We start from the raw sequence: 18,513 nt of genomic DNA, 5'->3' as shown, positions 1-18,513 counted from the left end.
GATTTCCGCCCTCCTCCAAATATCTTTTAGCTCACATGAAGTAAATTGTAATGAGAGCTGGCGCTCGTCAAGGCCTATGGACAATTTTCTAGTAATGGCCTCATCCCTCTTTCTGCTGGGAAGGATACAGCCAAAGACCTTTTTTATTTTTGCGTCGCGTTGATGAGATGTCATTTGTGTCCACTGCCATGGATCCACCTCGAGGTGATTATAGTCTGCGGACAGACGATATTCTCCCATCTGGATAGATGGCTTTGACCAGCTCGTCTAAATAAGACTGCACTACGCGTTTCTCAATGAGATCGTGTATTCTCACCTGATCAGTTTTTTGTCTGAAAATCTCCTCTTTTATAACAGTGTTGTATGCCTCGGTTCTCTGGTTTTGCCATTTGTCTTGGCGGGTTTCCAAGGCCAGCAGCAACGCGAACAGGTGGTAACATGCATTTCTTCATACTCGCAAATAAAGGTCAAAGACGACCTTCACTTGAGTGAAGCCATTTGGTAAATGCCTCTGGTCATTGGCGCTTAGTAACCTTCAGCTCCTTATCAAACTGCTCTTCAGAGGTTCAATCTACAAGACCTATAATCCTTCTCCCATCATGCTCAGAGCCTAAAAGCTCGCGGGCTATTTCCTTACCAATGATTTCCTTCTTTGTCAAACACTTGAAATCGAAACTTCCCATGGTTAATATGTAATCTGGATTGCTTCATGTCCTTCAGGATGAATAACAGCGATTTCATCACCATTATTTTCCATATTTTTCTCTCGGATATCTTTTAAAAACTTATTGTCAAGGGAAATAAATATCAAGGCTCAAAGCCAATATAACGTTCGAGCACATGAAAGACTCCCTGGAAAAAGCTAACTTTTTAGAAATTGACTATGATGAAATCCCTGTTCCATTTGCTGTACTGCAGGGATACTGAGTAGTTCAAAATCTCCACTTTGTGATGATTTTCGCGCGAGTCGTACAAATTGCTATTGCGGCGACTGGGTTTTACATGTAGTACTGCCGCTGACAAGTTGCGATTTCTGCTCTCAGATTCTCGGTGTTTACAAGCGTTCAATCGAGATTTTGTTCTTTTTTTTTTTTGGTTGTTTTTACTTAGAATGCGCAGATATCTGCTTATATATTGAAAAATGTACATTTCTCGTCTTCTTTGGGGCAACCGATGGAAAACAGCGTCACGCCATCGTCACAACGTACATGTTTATGACAAATGAATGGTCTGAGGATAGTTTCGTGTAGATCAGCTGACTCCAACATGTTTAAATGACATGCAAGTATAACAGTGTATCTTCAGAGGACTTCGGATCGCTCAAATTCCCATGAAAGAAGGTGCAACACTCGGAATCTGGATGATATGCACACGATTTGAGGTATATGGTTGTAGTTACGTTGAGTAGTCCTCTATGAAGGTTGATCAATGTTTTTTAATAGTTGACGACCAGAGGCGAGATTTCTCTTTCTGATTTCACTCTTTTTTTGCGACGTTTTTGTATGAAAATGAGGCCCTAGGCCTTGAACAAGCAGCCGCTGTTATCATGGCAACAAGAGTGCTGCGACCTTTAAAAATGGCATTTTTGTGTATTCCCCCTGAGCGCCTAACTACATGCAAAATTTAAAGGGGGGGTTGAAAATGTTCATTTCCCAAGATGTTTGATTCTTACAGAGACTTGTTCTTAAGGCGTACAATCGTCACTTCCTTGCGATCTACCGCACGTGACATCCACGCATGTACTGTTGGCTCAGCTGTTTCCAAAGGTTTCCCGTTATGCTATGCAGTGTGTGTTTACATGACGAATGCGGAATTTGGACTACAGTAGTAATGTTATACTTTCGTTTTCAGCGTTAACAGAACTGTGATCTCAAGTAATTATGGCAGCTCCGCAAGGACAGAATTATGGAATGAATCAAGGGCAGTATCCCCCAAACTACTATCCTCCGCAACAACCTGGCTATTACCAACCACCACCCGAAGGTCAATACGCTCCTCACGCTTACTATCAGGTTGGGAAAAAATGTTGAAATATGCTTAGTTTTACTCCATCAGTGGAGACTGTGTGGTTTTCTTATATTACTATTTCCTCTTGTAAGAGTCATTGAGTCATTGTGACTGGCTGCATTGAGTATGTTTATTGTTACAAAAATTGAACGTAAAAGAGAATTCGAATCGAACGATTGACATTTTAAACTTCAGCTGTACGTCCAAAGATCGGGCTAAGAAAAGCCTTTCCCAGTATAATTATTAGTTAAGTGATCGGGAATACTGAAATTTTATTTCAGTCCACAAAATTCACACAAGAAGAAAACAATTTACGACAATTTTTTTTTTTTTGAGCGACGACATACGATGTAGCGGGGTAGTACTTGGTGTAAGACTGCCCAAAATGTCCTGGGCCACCGCCCATACTGTTAGTACTGTAGTAAGACCTATGGTACCCGCAGGAGCTGTGTAGTACCTGTAGTAGCTGTACTAGCTGTAGTAGCCTTGTAGTACCCGTAGTAACTGTACTAGTGGATGTAGTACCTGTAGTGGCTGTAGTAGCTGTAATAACCCTGTAGTACCTGTAGTACCTGTAGTACCTGTAGAACCTGTAGTACCTGTAGAACCTGTAGTACCTGTAGAACCTGTAGTACCTGTAGAACCTGTAGTAGCTGTAGTAGCTGTAGTAGCTGTAGTAACTGTAGTAGCTGTGGTAGCTGTAGTAGCTGTAGTAGTAGTTGTAGTACCTGTAGTAGCTGTAGAAGCTGTAGTAGCCCTGTAGTACCTGTAATACCTGTAGTAGCTGTAGTAGCTGTAGTACGTGTAGTAGCTGTGGTAGGTGTAGTACCTGTACTAGGTGTAGTACCTGTAGTGGCTGTAGTACCCATAGTACCTATAGTACCTGTAGTAACTGTAGTAGCTGTAGTACATGTAGTACGTGTAGTAGCCGTAGTAGCTGTAGTAGGTGTAGTAGCTGTAGTACGTGTAGTAGCTGTGGTAGGTGTAGTACCTGTAGTAGGTGTAGTACCTGTAGTAGATGTAGTACCTGTAGTAGCTGTAGTACCTATAGTACCCATAGTAGCTGTGGTAGCTGTAGTAGCTGTAGTAGCTGTAGTGGCTGTAGTACCTGTAGTACCTGTAGTAGCTGTAGTACCTATGGTACCTATCATACCTGTTGTAGTTGTAGTACCCGTAGTAGCCGTAGTAGCTGTAGTACCTTTAGTACCCGTAGTAGCTGGAGTAGTTGTAGTACCTGTAGTAGCTGTAGTAGCTGTAGTACCTGTAATACCTGTAGTACCTGTAGTACCTGTAGTACCTGTAGTACCTGTAGTACCTGTAGTACCTGTAGTACCTGTAGTACCTGTAGTACCTGTAGTAGTTGTAGTACCTATAGTAGCTGTAGTAGCTGTAGTAGCTGTAGTAGCTGTAGTAGCTGTAGTAGCTGTAGTACCTATAGTACCTGTAGTAGCTGTAGTAGGTGTAGTAGCTGTAGTAGCTGTAGTAGCTGTAGTACCTATAGTACCTGTAGTAGTTGTAGTAGGTGTAGTGGGTGTAATACCTGTAGTATCTGTAGTAGCTGTAGTAGCTGTAGTAGCTGTAGTAGCTGTAGTAGCTGTAGTAGCTGTAGTAGCTGTAGTAGCTGTAGTAGCTGTAGTAGCTGTAGTAGCTGTAGTAGCTGTAGTAGCTGTAGTAGGTGTAGTACCTGTAGCAGGTGTAGTACCTGTAGCAGGTGTAGTAGCTGTAGTAGCTGTAGTATCTGTAGTAGGTGTAGTAGCTGTAGTAGCTGTAGTAGCTGTAGTAGGTGTAGTACCTGTAGTCCAATTAGTATCTGTTGTACGTGTAGTAGGTGTAGTAGCTGTAGTAGGTTTAATAGGTGTAGTACCTGTAGTATCTGTAGCAGTTGTAGTAGCTGTGGTTTCTGGAGTACCTGTAGCAGCCTTAGTAGGGGCGTCCAGTGGTGTAAGGAATTGTAAAGATTCCTTTCTACCTTCCTGCAAATTTTCCAAGCATTTAGATCGACTAGTCTCACTTTAGTCAATCGACCAAACTTGGATAATTATTAGGCGTAAGGCAGTGAAACCGAGTCCATACTCAAAGGGATTGATATAAACTAATGGGCGAGAGAATATATAGAATATAAACGTAGGTATGTGAGTCCTGAATTGAACCTTGTACAAAGTACAAAAGACGATTTGTACAAGCTTATGAAGGGAACGTCAAGGTTCACACACATTTGATGAAGTTAGTGATATATAGGAATATTTTCTAGCTTTTATATTTTTTTACGCGTCCTATCTTGTTCTTACGACTGTGGTGTCCCATGCTCAATTGCACAAAATTGACCCGGCGAGGTTACCAGGGGCACCCAAAGACAATTTTCTGCTAAATATCTGTTCGGAGAAGCAAATACTGCCAAGAATTTTCTTTTGCTTGAGGAAGACTAAAAATTCCTAGATAGACCTTTCATTCATTTACAATTTTCGATGCTTTATACCTAATAAATTCCCTACCAATTCTGATTTTTAATGTTTCAAAATCAGTTCCCAGGTTACAATATTTTTGTTAAAAAATGGTCACCTAAAGTTTTTTTTGGATTCTAAAATGTGATGGGGAGAGGTAACCAGAAAAATACTCACTTGCGTAAATCGTTAAATTGCAACTAAAATTTTCGCAAAAGTAACACTGAAACCTTTGTAATTGTGAAAACTGACTTAAGTTCCTCTAGGATGACCGGTCAGACTGGGAGGGCTTTCCATAAGTTGCTCGAGATTTTCCAAAAAGGTTCACATTATTTCTCAAACAACTGCTCAAAAGTTGCCAAAAACAATCAAAAGTTGCTTATTGCAACAAAACTTACTCAAACGGTTGCTCAAAAACAAAATCTTTGTTTGGTCTGAAGTTATGAAAATATGCAAATTATACAAACAAAAGTAAGATTTCTTAGAATTTTCGTGCAATTTTTTCAGCGCAACCAGCGTTGCTTAATAACTTTTTCCGGAGTTAAAATCACGAAGGAAATGTAATGAGCCAAAAACATTCCTTAATGACCTTCTTCACCCGAGACACTCGAGTCAGTCGAGTGAGAATCTGCGTCAATCATTTACAATGTTCTGTAAAAACCGCTGACTTATCTTGCGCCCTTCATGTGCCTCAGGGGAGGAGTATTTGTCTCCTTTTTTTACTGGTAATTCGCAAATTGTCTACAAAACATTGTGAAATATGGAACAAAGGCAAATTTAAACACTAAGAGCTGCTCCGATATCACAGAATTAGATGATAAAGTTCTAGAGAAATCTTAATCCAAAAGCCGATAGTTGCAATAAAGGAAAGAAGTTGTTCCAAATACGAAAAGTTGCCAAAAAATTGCCTGCTTGTGGAAATCTCTAATGACCTAAACGATAAAAATTTTGTAGTGCCGCTTTGAATGCATTTCTAGGGTGCAGAAAAGAAAACTCTGGACTGCGTAAAAAGTGTTTCCAACATACTTTAAAGGAGACAGTCGTTGGGTGCCCCTGAGGCTTTAACCCTTTACTATGTGACATCACGGCATTGTCAAGCGAGTCCGGAAACGTAGTTGGAAAACGATATATTCACCTTCCCCACCCCCTTCTCGCGACTTTAAGACGACCGAGTGTGACTGACTGGAAAAAGCCAACAGAGAGACTTGTATTCAAATGTAAAAAACTTTTATTGCCACGTTAATCGATAACAAGAGCTAATGATAACTAATGATCAGATACTTTTCTTAAAAATTGAAATTATTCTTATTGAAGTCTCTACCTAATTAATGGGAAACTCATAAGTTTCTCGAGCTAACCGCAGCTCTATTTTGCAGAATCTTTTTTTTTCTTGTCTTTGCCATGCTATTACTCAAAACAATTCTTTCAACAATCTGTCATTTTAAGGCACATCAAGAATGTAAATCAAGACGAACATTCTAGAAATTAAAGAAATGTTTGCCAATAAAACATAACAAAGTTATCTACACAAACAATAAAAGAACTATGTAATAAGCCTAAAAACGTTAATGACGATAGAATAATACCTTTTCAATGAATTTATCTTTTTTTCTGTTCGCAGAATTGAATCTTGAAACAAATTTTGGTAAGGGTAAATTGAACAAAATTCTGTGTCCATCTACCCAACTCAACTACTCTTATATATAAATATACAGACTGAAAACTTTAAAATTTCCATTAACAGTGATTTTTTATGAGGCTACTTGAGCCTGTCACGATATAATCTATTTTTATTTTTTTAGTGGTCACTTGAGGTCTTTAAATTTATTTCCTCTCGCGGAATATACGTCTAGATTATCAATTGCGGATCAATTTTTTTTGGGCATAAACTTAACTGGTTTATATCAAAAAATAACAATTCTTAATATATAAATCAAAACACTTCTACATAACGTAATGTCATAATCATGTTTGAAAATAGCTGTCATTGTCTAACCTTCTCCTGGTTTCTTTAAAGCTGAAAAAGAAGACAAAAAAAAAAGATTTACCGGAGACTTCCTTTGTGGGAATTGCACTTCGCTCCCTGTTATCTCGAGCCATCGCCCCTGGCTGGTATCCCCTAATATGTGCCGCCCAAAGGGTAGGGTTTTTGCACCGGTTTGGTCCGAAAACGGCAATAGACTTTGTCCATCTTGGTATGGAATCGGGTATGGCTTTAACGAATAAACGAGTTAGAAAGAAAGAGAAAAATACCAATTAAGATTTAGGTTTTGTTCCTGTTCCAATCCAAGTAATGATGACATAATTTCTAAGCCGCCATGTATGAAAACAGGTGTAAAAACATGACAGTTTTGGTCTGGAATAGAGTCAGGGATTTTGATAACCAGGAGGTACCCCCCCCTTATTTATTAGCTTATTTAATGGGTTACTGCCGTTTTACTTCCCCTTCCCCATGCAGCCTAATTTCACTTTTTTTTTTGTTTTGTTTTTTCTGTTTCCAAGGACTAAACTCAAAAACTACCAATAAAGTATGCTCTTGTGGAAAGAACAATGCGAATCTACATTCTATGAATAATTCCTGATATTATTGCAAATTCATAAACATGTTTGAACAACACAATCTCATCAGTTTAGATACAGAATCTTTAGATAATGATAAAATTGGACGATATACCACAGAAATGAGAGAGAAATATCCAGTATCTTTTTTGCGACATAGTCTTGAAAATTAAAAAAAATTTGAATTTTATAAAACTTTTAAAGATGAATATTCTACAACTGATTATCTCTACCAGGTAAGACATTATGATGAATGACAACATTTTGGTTAAGTTTAAAATAAGTAATCACAAACTTCTGATTCTACAAGGTCGATACCAAATAGATCATTTGTCAAGATAACATAGATCAGGTACATGACAAAATTCATTTCTGCTACCAGAAAAACAAAACAACACAGTACAGAGACAGGCATTCATTAATCAAATCAATCGAATAACACCGGACTTTGACAAGAAATCATCTCCAGAAAGCATGAAACTGATAAAGGATTCGAAGAACCATGATGTAAACGAGTTAGTTATGGAGTTTATTTCCTCCTGTATGAAAATATGTGATTCAATGTTAGTAACGCAGTTATTTTTTTTTTGTTTCATTATTGGTGTTGTTTGTTTTATATTTCGATTGTAATAGGTATGCTTTTGCAATACTGTACAATGATGCAGTCATGCAAAACTATTACTATAATACATCTTTCACACGTACTACAAATACTACAGATACTACAGGTAGTACACATGCTACAGGTACTACACCTACTACAGATACTACCGATACTACACCTACTACAGCAACTACAGCTTCTACAGGTACTACATCCACTACACCTACTACAGCTACTACACGTACTACAGGTACTACAGGTATTACAGGTACTACAGGTACTACAACTATTACAGCTATTACGGGTACTACAGGTACTACAGCTACTACGGCTACTACAGGTACTATAGGTACTACAGCTACTACAGCTACTACAGCTACTACAGGTACTACAGGTACTATAGGTACTACAGCTACGACGGGTACTACAGGTACTATAGGTACTACAGGTACTACACCTACTACAGCTACTACAGCTACTACAGCTACGACAGGTACTACAGGTACTATAGGTACTACACGTACTACACCTACTATATGTACTATAGCTACTACAGGTACTACAGGTAGTATAGGTACCATAGGTACTACAGCTACTACAGGTACTACACCTACCACAGCTACAACACGTACTACAGCTACTACGCGTACTACATGTACTACAGCTACTACAGGTACTGTAGGTACTATAGGTACTACAGCTACTACAGGTACTACACCAACTACACGTACTACATGTACTACAGCTACTACAGGTACTACACCAACTACACGTACTACATGTACTACAGCTACTACACCTACTACAGGTACTACAGGGCTACTACAGCTAGAACAGCTACTACAGGTACTACAGGTACTACAGCTACTACAGCTACTACAGCTACTACAGCTACTACAGCTACTACAGCTACTACAGCTACTACAGCTACTACAGCTACTACAACTACTACTACAGCTACTACAGGTACTACAGGTACTACAGCTACTACGGCTACTACGGTTTCTACAGCTACTACCGCTACTACAGGCACTATAGGTACTACAACTACTACTACAGGTACTACAGCTACTACGGCTACTAAGGCTACTACAGGGCCACTACAGCTACTACAGGGCTACCACAGGTACTACAGCTACCACAGGTGCTACACAGCTCCTGCGGGTACTATGGGTACTACTACAGTACTAATAGTATGAGCGGTGCCCGGGACATTTTGGGCAGTCTTACACCAAGTACTACCCATGTAGCGTGTTCCTTGAGTACATGTATCTGTTTCGACCAGAACGTGGGAGAACGCTGACCGCAAGGAGCGTGTTTAATCAAAGGGGTCCTGTTTAACGAAATTTATAATCGTATATGTTAGTGGTTGTTGTCACTTCCTGTCAGAAAACCGGCTGCCTTAGTTGTTTCAGAGCCAATGTAACTACTAATAATCAGGGATTTAGGTAATAGCCGGAAGCCAGGAAAATTACCCGGCTGTGAATGCGATTTTTCCGGCTGTGAAGCACTACTTCTCTCTCCAAAATGTTTTTAAATGTTGTCAGAAGATTGTTATTTATTTATTTCATTTGTTTATACCTTCAAATCTAGGTATAGCATGCCAAAGGGATGCTAGAGTGGGCCTTCGGCCCAAATACCCACCTATCATTGCATGATTCCCACCTGTTAAAAACTTTAGCTACATCCCTGATAATAAAGGGGATAAGTTTCTATTGTGGTGCTGCATTGGTGGGAGAATATAACAGGGTAATTTTGTATTATTAACTGGGTTGATAATGTAAATTGGACACTGTTAAGAGTGTTAAAGCTGACATTTTGAACATTAGCCCTTCGTCAATCACTCTGATGAAGGGTTAACACTCAGCTTTGAAACTCTTTATGATGGCCAATTTTTGTTATTAACTCAGTTGATAATACTACCTTATCCTGTAACTATGAACAAACTTTCTCAATGTGACTCTTTTAGCCTGGATATGGTGCATCAGGGACACAAGCATTAACAGTGATCCAACAGCCTGTTGGGCTTCCTCAACCCATAGTTCTTAAACAGTTCCCTGTAACAATGTGCTGTCCACACTGTGGGGCTACCATTTCTACCCAGCTTGTTCACCGTGTTGGAAACACAACCTTTTTGTACTGTTTTATCTTGTCTTGCTTTGGGTAAGGATTTTTAGTATTCTATACATAGGGTGCTTTAAGCCAGAATGCTCTTTACTCTGTACACCCTAACATCATTATGCATATTCTCCTTACTGCCCTCTATATATTTCCTAATGTTCTGTAAAGGAGAATTTGTTTTACAATCAAGAGCGTCTCTAGTTAATGATCATTTTCTTTATTCTAATGACCTTAACTGGTGACTTGGGCAGATATTGTAAGGCGAAATTAGATGCCTGTCACTCTTTGGGTCAAAGGATCAAACCAAACTAAAAGAGGGCTCTTTAAAATAAAGGAAAATATGGATTCCTTTATTTTAAAGAGCCCTCTTTTAGTTTGGTTTGGGCTAAATCTATTCATTAGGGTTATAAGTGGGATTCTCATTAGCTTTTCCGAAAAGCTAATGAGAATCCCACTTATAACCCTAATGAATACATTTAGCCCCTTCATTTCAATGAGCGCCCCTCTCTAATATGCATCCCCTAGAATTTATTTTGGTCAACAAGAGTCCCTACTCTAATTACATGTAGCACCTCCATCAATTAGTCACCCTCATTCCAATAACTGCCCCTATTCAGTTTCAGTAATAGCACTATTGGAGTACATGTACATTGAGATCAATTGTGTTTCATATTCCTTTAATTGCTTAGTTAATGCCTTGTTACAAAACAGTGGCCTCTGTCTCTCAACTGTCAGTTTATATATATATGTATATATGTTAATAATACACATCCACATGAGTGCACAGTTCCTTCAAACAAATAATCTTGTCTTAAAATTTTGCAACCATTGCTTGGCTGGTTGTTCTAACCAGGAAGGATCCTGGGAAAAGAAGTCCATTTCCAGTCTGCATGATCTTCCTCAAATAAAAATCAAAGCTTTGTTTTGCACATCCTGCTTTTTCTCAAAAAAAAATTAAACAACTGCTCTGTCTCTGATAAGCTCCGTACTTCAAATATGTGCCTCTCTTGTGGTACTAAAAGTAACCAAGATTTTGAATTATTATGGTACCTATTAACCTGCTCCTGTGTTGGAGGAAAGTGACTGAGTTGCTATCAGTTTAAATTTCACATCACACCTGTTTGGTTGAGTGAGGGGCAGGTTTTCTCAACCAATAGCATGGCTTAGTAATGCCTAGTAAGACAAATCTATTGCAATTCCATATTTTTTAGAGATTGAGTTCATTTTAACCCTTTCCACCCCAACATCAGTATGCATTTTCTCCATACTGTTCTCTATTTATTTCCCATGGTACTGACAAAGAGAATTTGGTTAACAATCAAGAGCTTCTTTAGTTGGTGATCATTTCCATTATTCTCATGACTTCAATGTTTGTTTTAGGGCAATACTGATAGGAGAAAGTAGTTACTAATCACTCTTAAGGGTGAAAGGTTTAACAACTGCTGATATCCATTAGGATAAGGGAGTATCTTAAAAACATCCAGCCCTTACTAATACTTTACAATTCTTCTTTGGATGGTAAGTCCAGGAAACTGGATTTGGTGATATGAGCCCTTGGGAAAGAAACCAGTGGTGATGTAACAGGTAGTTTTAAGAGTGAGAAGGATAGTTCCATTTCATAAACTCTTTACACCAATATACACAGGGAGTATTGAATAACATAAGAACTTTTATATGAGTGATCACTCAATAGTGAATGTATGGTTAGCCCTCTGAACCCTAAGAGTGAGTAGCATCTAAAGTGCCTTTCAATATTACCCTTAAATGAAACATTAACCCTTTAACTCCCAGAAGTGATTAACATAAAACTTCTCCCTACAATATCCATACATTCTTTAGCAAACTGTTAATGAGAATATTCAAACTTATCAGGTAGAAGCTGCTATCTTGATCTAGCACCAAATTCTCATAACTTATTTACAAGGACATGTGTAGCAGCTACAGGGGAGAATTAACAATCAGATCTTGGGAGTTAGAGGGTTAAGTAAACCCTTAAACTCATAAGAGTGGCATAAATATTATTTCTCCTCACACTGTCACCCCTGAATTAAACATTTAAGTTAATGGCAATAAAGGAATGAACTCCAACCAAAGTAGCTCCTGATTGTTCAACAAATTCTCCTTTTCAGCACTCAGGAAATGTATAGAGAACAGTATGGAGAATATGCATACTGATGTTACAGTGTAAAAGGTTAATGGCGAATGGGTGCTCATGAGGAATTTCACCCTAATGATATAAATTTTACTGCTTTCAGTTGTTGTTGCATTCCATTTTGTACTGATTGTGCCAAGGATGTTGCCCATCTATGTCCCAATTGTCATAAGGAGATAGGTGTCTATAGGCGTCCAGTTGCTGAATCAGGCGGAGGGGGTGGTGGTGGAAACACCGGCTATGACCGAAGCAATGCCCATGGTCCAGCCGACGATTATGTGGGTCCATCTGATGATTAATGGCAAAAAGAAACAAGAAGAAACATGCATGATGGTTCATCGAATTTATGGTCAGTTACTGAACCTTCATGCATTAACTTGCATGTTAGCTTTGAAAGTCAGTTGTAGATTGTGCAGATGTATGTGCCATTGTATTTAAGAAAAGGCAGTGACATTACTGACTGAATACAATGTAAATGTGTTCTTTTGGATAAATGTCTGTAACAAGTTGTTATTAATAGCTATGCTAGTATGCATCATTTGACTGTTTAGTAGTTTTCATATTAGCCTAGTGCTTAAATAGCAGCCAGGCAACATAGGGTTTGTATTATCAACTTTTGGATAGCCAAACATTTTGCCTGCTTCTTTACACATTTAAAGAATTTGTCTGGCCAAAAATGAATTTTGTCTGTGCAAAAATAGGTTTTTCTGGACAACTTGGCAACTTAAATCCTTGAGGCCACTGTAAATGTATCAGCTATCTTTTACTAATTTTGATTATGGTACTGTGAGAAGTTAACAACAGAACAGCAATGAAAGAGAAATTAAGAAACCTGGGATCCTTGCAGTAGATAAAAAAGAAAGGGAAGGAAACCTTTTTAAAAAAACCTTAAAGTCAGATGTGATACTTTAGGCAAGAAAGGGGAGGTAGAGAGGTGGAAACCTGTGTTTTGATTTTACTTCTTATAGATTAGAATCAACAGGAAATTTATTATATAATCACATTACGTCATCTTGAACTTGTCAGAGTCATTAACATGTGCCAGAGCCTGAGTTTTGGTTGGAAGAAAACTACAAATTCAGACTTGTCAACAGGTATTCTAATTGATCTAGGTAACCAGTATGGTATTTGGTTGATTCCTCACGACAGTTGCTAGTACTGGATGGGTAATCTGTGTCTCATAAGGGCTCCTAGAAAGGTTAAGATATTGATGTCATTAATGAGCCAACAGGGTTGAAAGCTACTGTAGAATTCATAACAAATAAACACAATAATTCTTCTGAATTTAAGTTTAACTGATTCTAACTATATCATTTCTTTATGCTGTGAGGGAAAAAAAATTTCTTTATGCCTACTATTATTAAAACTACATGTAGCCCTGGAGAGTTTTTGAGTCAGTCAACTTCAGTTTGGCAAATCATAATCTGCTTGTAGTGTAAAGTATTTTGAATCCTTGTCAGATGATTACCCTGCTCTGATGTGCAAATTGTTAATTAGACCTAGATAGGTATAAATTTTGTGCAGACCATACCTTTTTCTGTCATATTAAGTCAAGAGGGGAGTTTGTTAAAACTTGTTAAATATTCAATGTTTACTCACTATTGAGGCCTTAGCCAAATTCACTCCCAAGATCTCATTAGTGATTCTCCTTACTACCTCCTGGTGTGGAGAATTTGGTATGGATCACGTAATAATCCCCTAATTGATACTTTTTTTTATGTCCCTATTCTGCTTGATATTTTGTTGATATCAAAAGGAGAAATTCTGTCTTGTGCTCTTGTAATTAATCAGTAATTACTCCATAAAGACATCAATGAGTTATCACACACACATTAATTTCTCATTGATGTCAATGATCATTTGTTAGCGACTTATAATAAAACGGTACATCAATACTAAAATAAAGTAACAAAGGTATAAATGTATACAATGTTGAGGACATAAACATTGATTAACACTTTTCAAGCTAATTTTATATTTTAAGAACACTACAACTTGAAATTCCATAAGTTCGCTGACATGTTAATCGAATACTCAGCAAAGAGAACGTGGAAGCAGCAAGTCTTCCTCCATGTCCTTTTTTTGTCTATCTTCCATCTCGTGTAACTTTTATTTACTACAAATCATGTTGGGCCCCTTGTCTAACCCTTGCTGTATTCTTAAATAGTTTGTGCAAAAGATATCTTTCTTCTTGGCCTGTGAAAGACCATTTCATTTTGCCTCTGTTTGCTTGTTACATGTTGGAGTTGGCATGTAAAGCAATTTAGGTGACAGAGCTGTCACCTAACTGAAGATTGCCATCAGGACGGAGCTGATCTAAACACCCCATGTGTCCAGGCTGTGGACATTTGGTGAAGACACCTGATTTGTAGCGCATAACCCCACTCTTCATTCCTATGTCATACCAATGCTCTACATGCTTATAAATATTAGGTCCATATCGATTTCGAGCAGAAAGTCCTGGATTGCGCATGGCAGTAACCCACTGACCAGCAAACATCACTTTAGTTGGCTGCTGACCATTAGCTACAAGCATCTCAGACTCAAGCCTAGGTTTACCATAAACGTCAACACCCCAGCCATTTCTATATATTACAAAAATGCCGGATGTCTTGCGTCCATCTGTGCAGCATTCAGTTCCTTTTCTATCGTCAAATTTATAGCCTGCTGCTTCAAATCTCGGACGAAGCTTTTGAAATGCCATGTAGTTCTCTGAAGGAAATTGGATGTCAGCATCACGTTCCCATGGCAAAACCCCCTTGAATTTAACAGCTCCTAAAACAGAAGCAAACTTAAGTTAACTAGTATGAGATGATGCACTGAAAATTATGCCAATTTTGTTCAACCACCATGATGGTGGTGGTCATGACCATAGCAATGGTGTCTCCTTCAGTTCATTGCATAATGTTAGTTTCACATCAGTTTCTTTTCATTTGGCTTGATAATTGATATTACAAAACAGCCTTAAAACAACAGCTACTCACACTCAAAGAAATTTCCTTTCTTTCCAACCAAAAGGTATTTCTACACTATACTGGTACATAAAATTATAGAATGTATGGGTATGATGAAGGTTAAAACTATCTGTCACCAACTATTTGTCAGTTCTATTGTGAAGACAAACCTGTTTGAATCCTAAAGGGGTGGTAACAGACTCAATTTGAACTGCACCTCCCCAATACAAAATAGGCACAAGAGCACATTACCTAATAGAGTTCCTGCATTAAGTTCACAATAAATCCCAGCATTTTCACATTCCTTCATGATAAACTTGACTATGTCAGCAAGATTCTCCAAGTCACAAGGAGGAACAGCGAGTCCTGTGGCTGGTATACCACAGGACGATTTATTATCACGGGCATGCCCTCCTCTTCGGCACCCATACCAACGCACTTGCCCATTAGACTCCACCCATTTCTTCACATCCCATTTCTGGGCCAGGGCATCATATTTTTCATCTGGAATTTCTTGCTCATATATATTGAACATGACATCAGGACAGCTGGCAACAACTTTCTCTGGATGTTTGAGTTTTAATCGCCAGAATATGTCTTGAAAGGAACCAAAATGTAGTCTGGAAAGCATGAAATAGTGGTTGAATTATTGAGCCAAACAAACTAGATTGACAGTTTTCATTAACAGTCCTCAAACTAGCTTATGGTGGAGGTAAAAGGACTCTTTAGAATTCTTCCTCATTTCAAGACTTAGCTAATGATATTTCCTTGCCCAAAACTAATACCCAGCCTCAATAACCATTTCAGACCTCCATGCTCATTTTTTTACCACTTGGGTAGTGTTCATTGCTGGTATATGATTTTCATAAATTCACAATTGTTTAAAACAACCCAAGTACTCAGGAAGCACCCTTTCTCACTTAAAACTGTACTCCTTTATATTTCTTTTCTTCTCCCAATAAAACTTTAATTTTTATACTGAATTGTAATTTTTACTTACTTTTCATCAATTCCAAAATCCTGGAGTTCTTTGGTTCTTGCCATAAATGGACCAAGCAGCACATCACATTGTACACAGTCATTAAACGAGTGGTAATACCCATCTGAAAAGTATGCAGTCCAATTTCTGAATTGCACTTGACGACAGCTATTGTCCCACTCCCCCCGTTGATTCTTTTGGCTTCCCCCTACAAGGATGGTATCCCTGTTCTCACTCAGTACCCGTACAAGGCGTTCAAGATTAACATCATCAGTGAAGTAAGTGATATCTGGTGCAAAGAGTGCATAGGGTGTGGCCACCATCTTGAGTAACTTGGACCATGTTTCTCCATGTGTAAGGTCATCAAATGCCATGAAAGTAAGTCTTAAACTTACTTCTTTCAGCCACTTGAACTTCAATGTTTTGTTTGAAACAAATATCACAGGTACACTTGGATAATATGTGGAAACTCCTTCAAACACTTTTCTCAGCTTTTCAGGTGATAGTTCCTTTGGTGATGTCATAATCATAGTCACAAGTTCATCAATTGGGACAAAGTCTGTGCAATTTTCTCCTTCAAAACCTTTCCTATAAAATGGGAATCCATAAGAAGAATCCTTTCCCATATATTTCTCAGGGCAAACCTCTCTCTTTTTAACATAAGTTTCTGGAGAAGAATTGCTGGAAACAGTGTCCTTTTGCAGTGGCTGTCCATCCACAGATTTTATCAGTTGCTTTACCAGCTCAATATTTCGTTCAACTTTGTAGAACTGCAATGGTAAATGTACCAAGCTGCGCTGTGTCTCAGAAAGGTCTACTGCTAGACGTCTTAAATCACTTGCCAGTACTTGTGAACGACTCCTAGTTGTAATGTGAAGATATGATGAGAAAAATTTCACTAATACAAGGGTTAAGATGACAACTGTCACAAAGAAGAGCTGCAGTTTTCTCATGGTGCTGGTTGTTGAAATGGCTATGCACAAGACTTAATTTGTGGGATCTGTCGTGGCTCTTAGAACACCTTCAAATTCTGTGAAAAAAAAAAAACACTCAATTTTTGGGACATCTCACAGTACAGGGCAGGAAGAGAAGGGAATGCATGGTGTATGCATGGCATATGTTGCAGATAAATTACCAGATTTCAGTGCCATGACAATTTCCTACATTAATTTTAAGTCGTGTTGGGCATATCTAAATGGCTTTTAAATGAGTACAAAGTAAGTTCAGTGGACTCGACATTGCACCCGTCCATAATCAATTTTCCTAGTTCAGTGTCTCCCAGTCTTAGCCACTTAGAGCAAAGTGACCCATCTAAGTAGGTGCAAAGCCCAATAGCGTTTAACTCAATAGATCGCATGCACGTGCAAAGAAAAGAAAACATAAGGAGCTCTGCTTGTAAACTTAGTTTTAGATCAAAATTCCTAATATATCTAATACCTTTGGTTAAGCACGCAATATTGCTCATACTTCGATTGTATCTCCATGACGTTTTCGAAAGAAGACTTGAATCGTTTATTGAGTCATATAATAACTTATTATCACTCGAAGTACGTGTCAGCACATGGGAACCCCGCGGTGTTTCCCAAAGGGTTGTTTTCAGCTCGCTCGTTGTTAGCTTCGTAGGTTCTTAATAAAGACAAGTCGCTTTTACGCTGCTGGTTACATTACAATAAATAAGATAAACTATTATAAGATAGTCTTCTGTAAACATTACTAACTGCCGGGCATTTAGTCTATTTGAGACCGTGCTCGGCTGCCGGTCATTTCAGTAATTGCAGCGAATAACGAAAGAAAGATTGAGAAAAATATATGTATGTTATTACCTATGACTATGGGCCTTTCCGCTCGGGCGAAAAAGTTGTTTACAAGACAAATTTTTTTTCATCATGAACATTTAAAAATGCAGATGGTTTGTCATGACTTAACAAATTTTGGCCGAAGCGGACAAATCTTCGAACACAGCGCCGACAAATTTGCCCCAATTGTCTAATTTGACAAAGTTTGTCCTTTGGGACAAATCTAGTTTTGTCCGCTAGAGCGGAAAGGCCATATACAAAACCATGCAAAAACTGTCTTTCATTCTCACCACATCTATTTGCTGAAGCATGAGAACTTTAGAGGGATCCTCTTGAGATTGAAGTACCCAGAGAAGCTCATTAATTCCACCATGACTAGATTTATCGAGTCGCGAAACCAATTACAAGTTCGCAATGTTCAAGCAAATGCGCCCGTTCAGAATATTCTGCCATTCGAGGATGAAAGATGAGGGTGGCAAAATACATTTACATATCACGCTGAATTTTCCTATTAAAATCACTCATCCAGAATCTTTTAACCAATCACGCGTCACGTGAAAAGGAGAAAGCACGCTAAGCTAATACTGTAAGTTTCAACCAATTGGATGTATTATCAAAAATCATATTGTATTCAACGTTTTTTTATTCTGGAATGAATTGCGTTTTGGCCGGCAAAGTGAATATTGGGGTGGATCTTGACCAACTGGGTGACGATTGGGGATTGCATTAACTGGAAACTATCCAAGAGGATTGGCACTTGGAAGGTGAAGAGTCACAAAATCCAATCCGAGTAGACCCCTTTTGGAGAAAAGTTGATGACCTGAAGGATACCACGGGTGAAAAGAAATTCTCCCCTGTTGTGAATGTCATAGAGACAGCTCGTGTTCTCAGACATGAGAG

General features: G+C 38.4%; 2 protein-coding genes and 1 long non-coding RNA gene across 7 annotated transcripts; 2 read left to right on the top strand and 1 right to left on the bottom strand.

The window, feature by feature from the left end:
• The first annotated feature begins 1,034 nt into the window (after positions 1-1,034).
• LOC113675147 (lipopolysaccharide-induced tumor necrosis factor-alpha factor homolog) lies at positions 1,035-13,809 on the top strand. 4 transcript variants are annotated; one of them, XM_027191689.2, is made up of 4 exons: positions 1,035-1,228; positions 1,852-2,012; positions 9,581-9,774; positions 11,988-13,809. In XM_027191689.2, the coding sequence occupies exons 2-4, from the start codon at positions 1,881-1,883 to the stop codon at positions 12,181-12,183; spliced, it is 522 nt and encodes a 173-aa protein (XP_027047490.2). In that variant the 5' UTR covers positions 1,035-1,228; positions 1,852-1,880; the 3' UTR covers positions 12,184-13,809. The 4 variants fall into 4 exon arrangements, with proteins under 4 accessions (XP_027047490.2, XP_027047489.2, XP_089045229.1 ...); XM_027191688.2 differs by having other exon boundaries at positions 1,035-1,381; XM_089189103.1 differs by having other exon boundaries at positions 1,047-1,340.
• Positions 13,651-18,074, bottom strand: LOC113675146 (uncharacterized). 2 transcript variants are annotated; one of them, XM_089189102.1, is made up of 4 exons: positions 17,904-18,074; positions 15,839-16,678; positions 15,091-15,458; positions 13,651-14,659 (listed from the first exon to the last, which is right to left on the bottom strand). In XM_089189102.1, exons 1-4 carry the CDS (start codon positions 17,906-17,908, stop codon positions 14,148-14,150), a joined length of 1,725 nt encoding a protein of 574 aa, XP_089045228.1. In that variant the 5' UTR covers positions 17,909-18,074; the 3' UTR covers positions 13,651-14,147. The 2 variants fall into 2 exon arrangements, with proteins under 2 accessions (XP_089045228.1, XP_027047485.2); XM_027191684.2 differs by lacking the exon at positions 17,904-18,074 and having other exon boundaries at positions 15,839-16,770.
• Positions 14,471-17,467, top strand: LOC149036383 (uncharacterized). Its single transcript, XR_016181549.1, has 2 exons — positions 14,471-16,095; positions 16,586-17,467. It is a non-coding gene; the product is annotated as an uncharacterized LOC149036383 (long non-coding RNA).
• Positions 18,075-18,513: the final 439 nt, after the last annotated feature.

Source organism: Pocillopora damicornis, chromosome 12 (genome assembly GCF_964200805.1).
Source record: "Pocillopora damicornis chromosome 12, jaPocDami1.2, whole genome shotgun sequence".
Lineage (NCBI taxonomy): Eukaryota > Metazoa > Cnidaria > Anthozoa > Scleractinia > Pocilloporidae > Pocillopora > Pocillopora damicornis.
The sequence above is the reverse complement of the archived record's forward strand: the minus strand, read 5'-3'. Positions and strand labels throughout refer to the sequence as shown.

Excerpts from the sequence above, each read along its gene's own strand:
- LOC113675147 (XM_027191689.2), top strand. The coding sequence starts at position 1,881 with ATGGCAGCTCCGCAAGGACAGAATTATGGAATGAATCAAGGGCAGTAT. Across the intron at positions 2,013-9,580 it reads CTCCTCACGCTTACTATCAG|CCTGGATATGGTGCATCAGG; the intron begins GTTGGGAAAAAA and ends TGACTCTTTTAG. Across the intron at positions 9,775-11,987 it reads TTTATCTTGTCTTGCTTTGG|TTGTTGTTGCATTCCATTTT; the intron begins GTAAGGATTTTT and ends TACTGCTTTCAG.
- LOC113675146 (XM_027191684.2), bottom strand. The coding sequence starts at position 16,770 with ATGAGAAAACTGCAGCTCTTCTTTGTGACAGTTGTCATCTTAACCCTT. Across the intron at positions 15,459-15,838 it reads GATTTTGGAATTGATGAAAA|ACTACATTTTGGTTCCTTTC; the intron begins GTAAGTAAAAAT and ends CATGCTTTCCAG. Across the intron at positions 14,660-15,090 it reads TAATGCAGGAACTCTATTAG|GAGCTGTTAAATTCAAGGGG; the intron begins GTAATGTGCTCT and ends CTTCTGTTTTAG.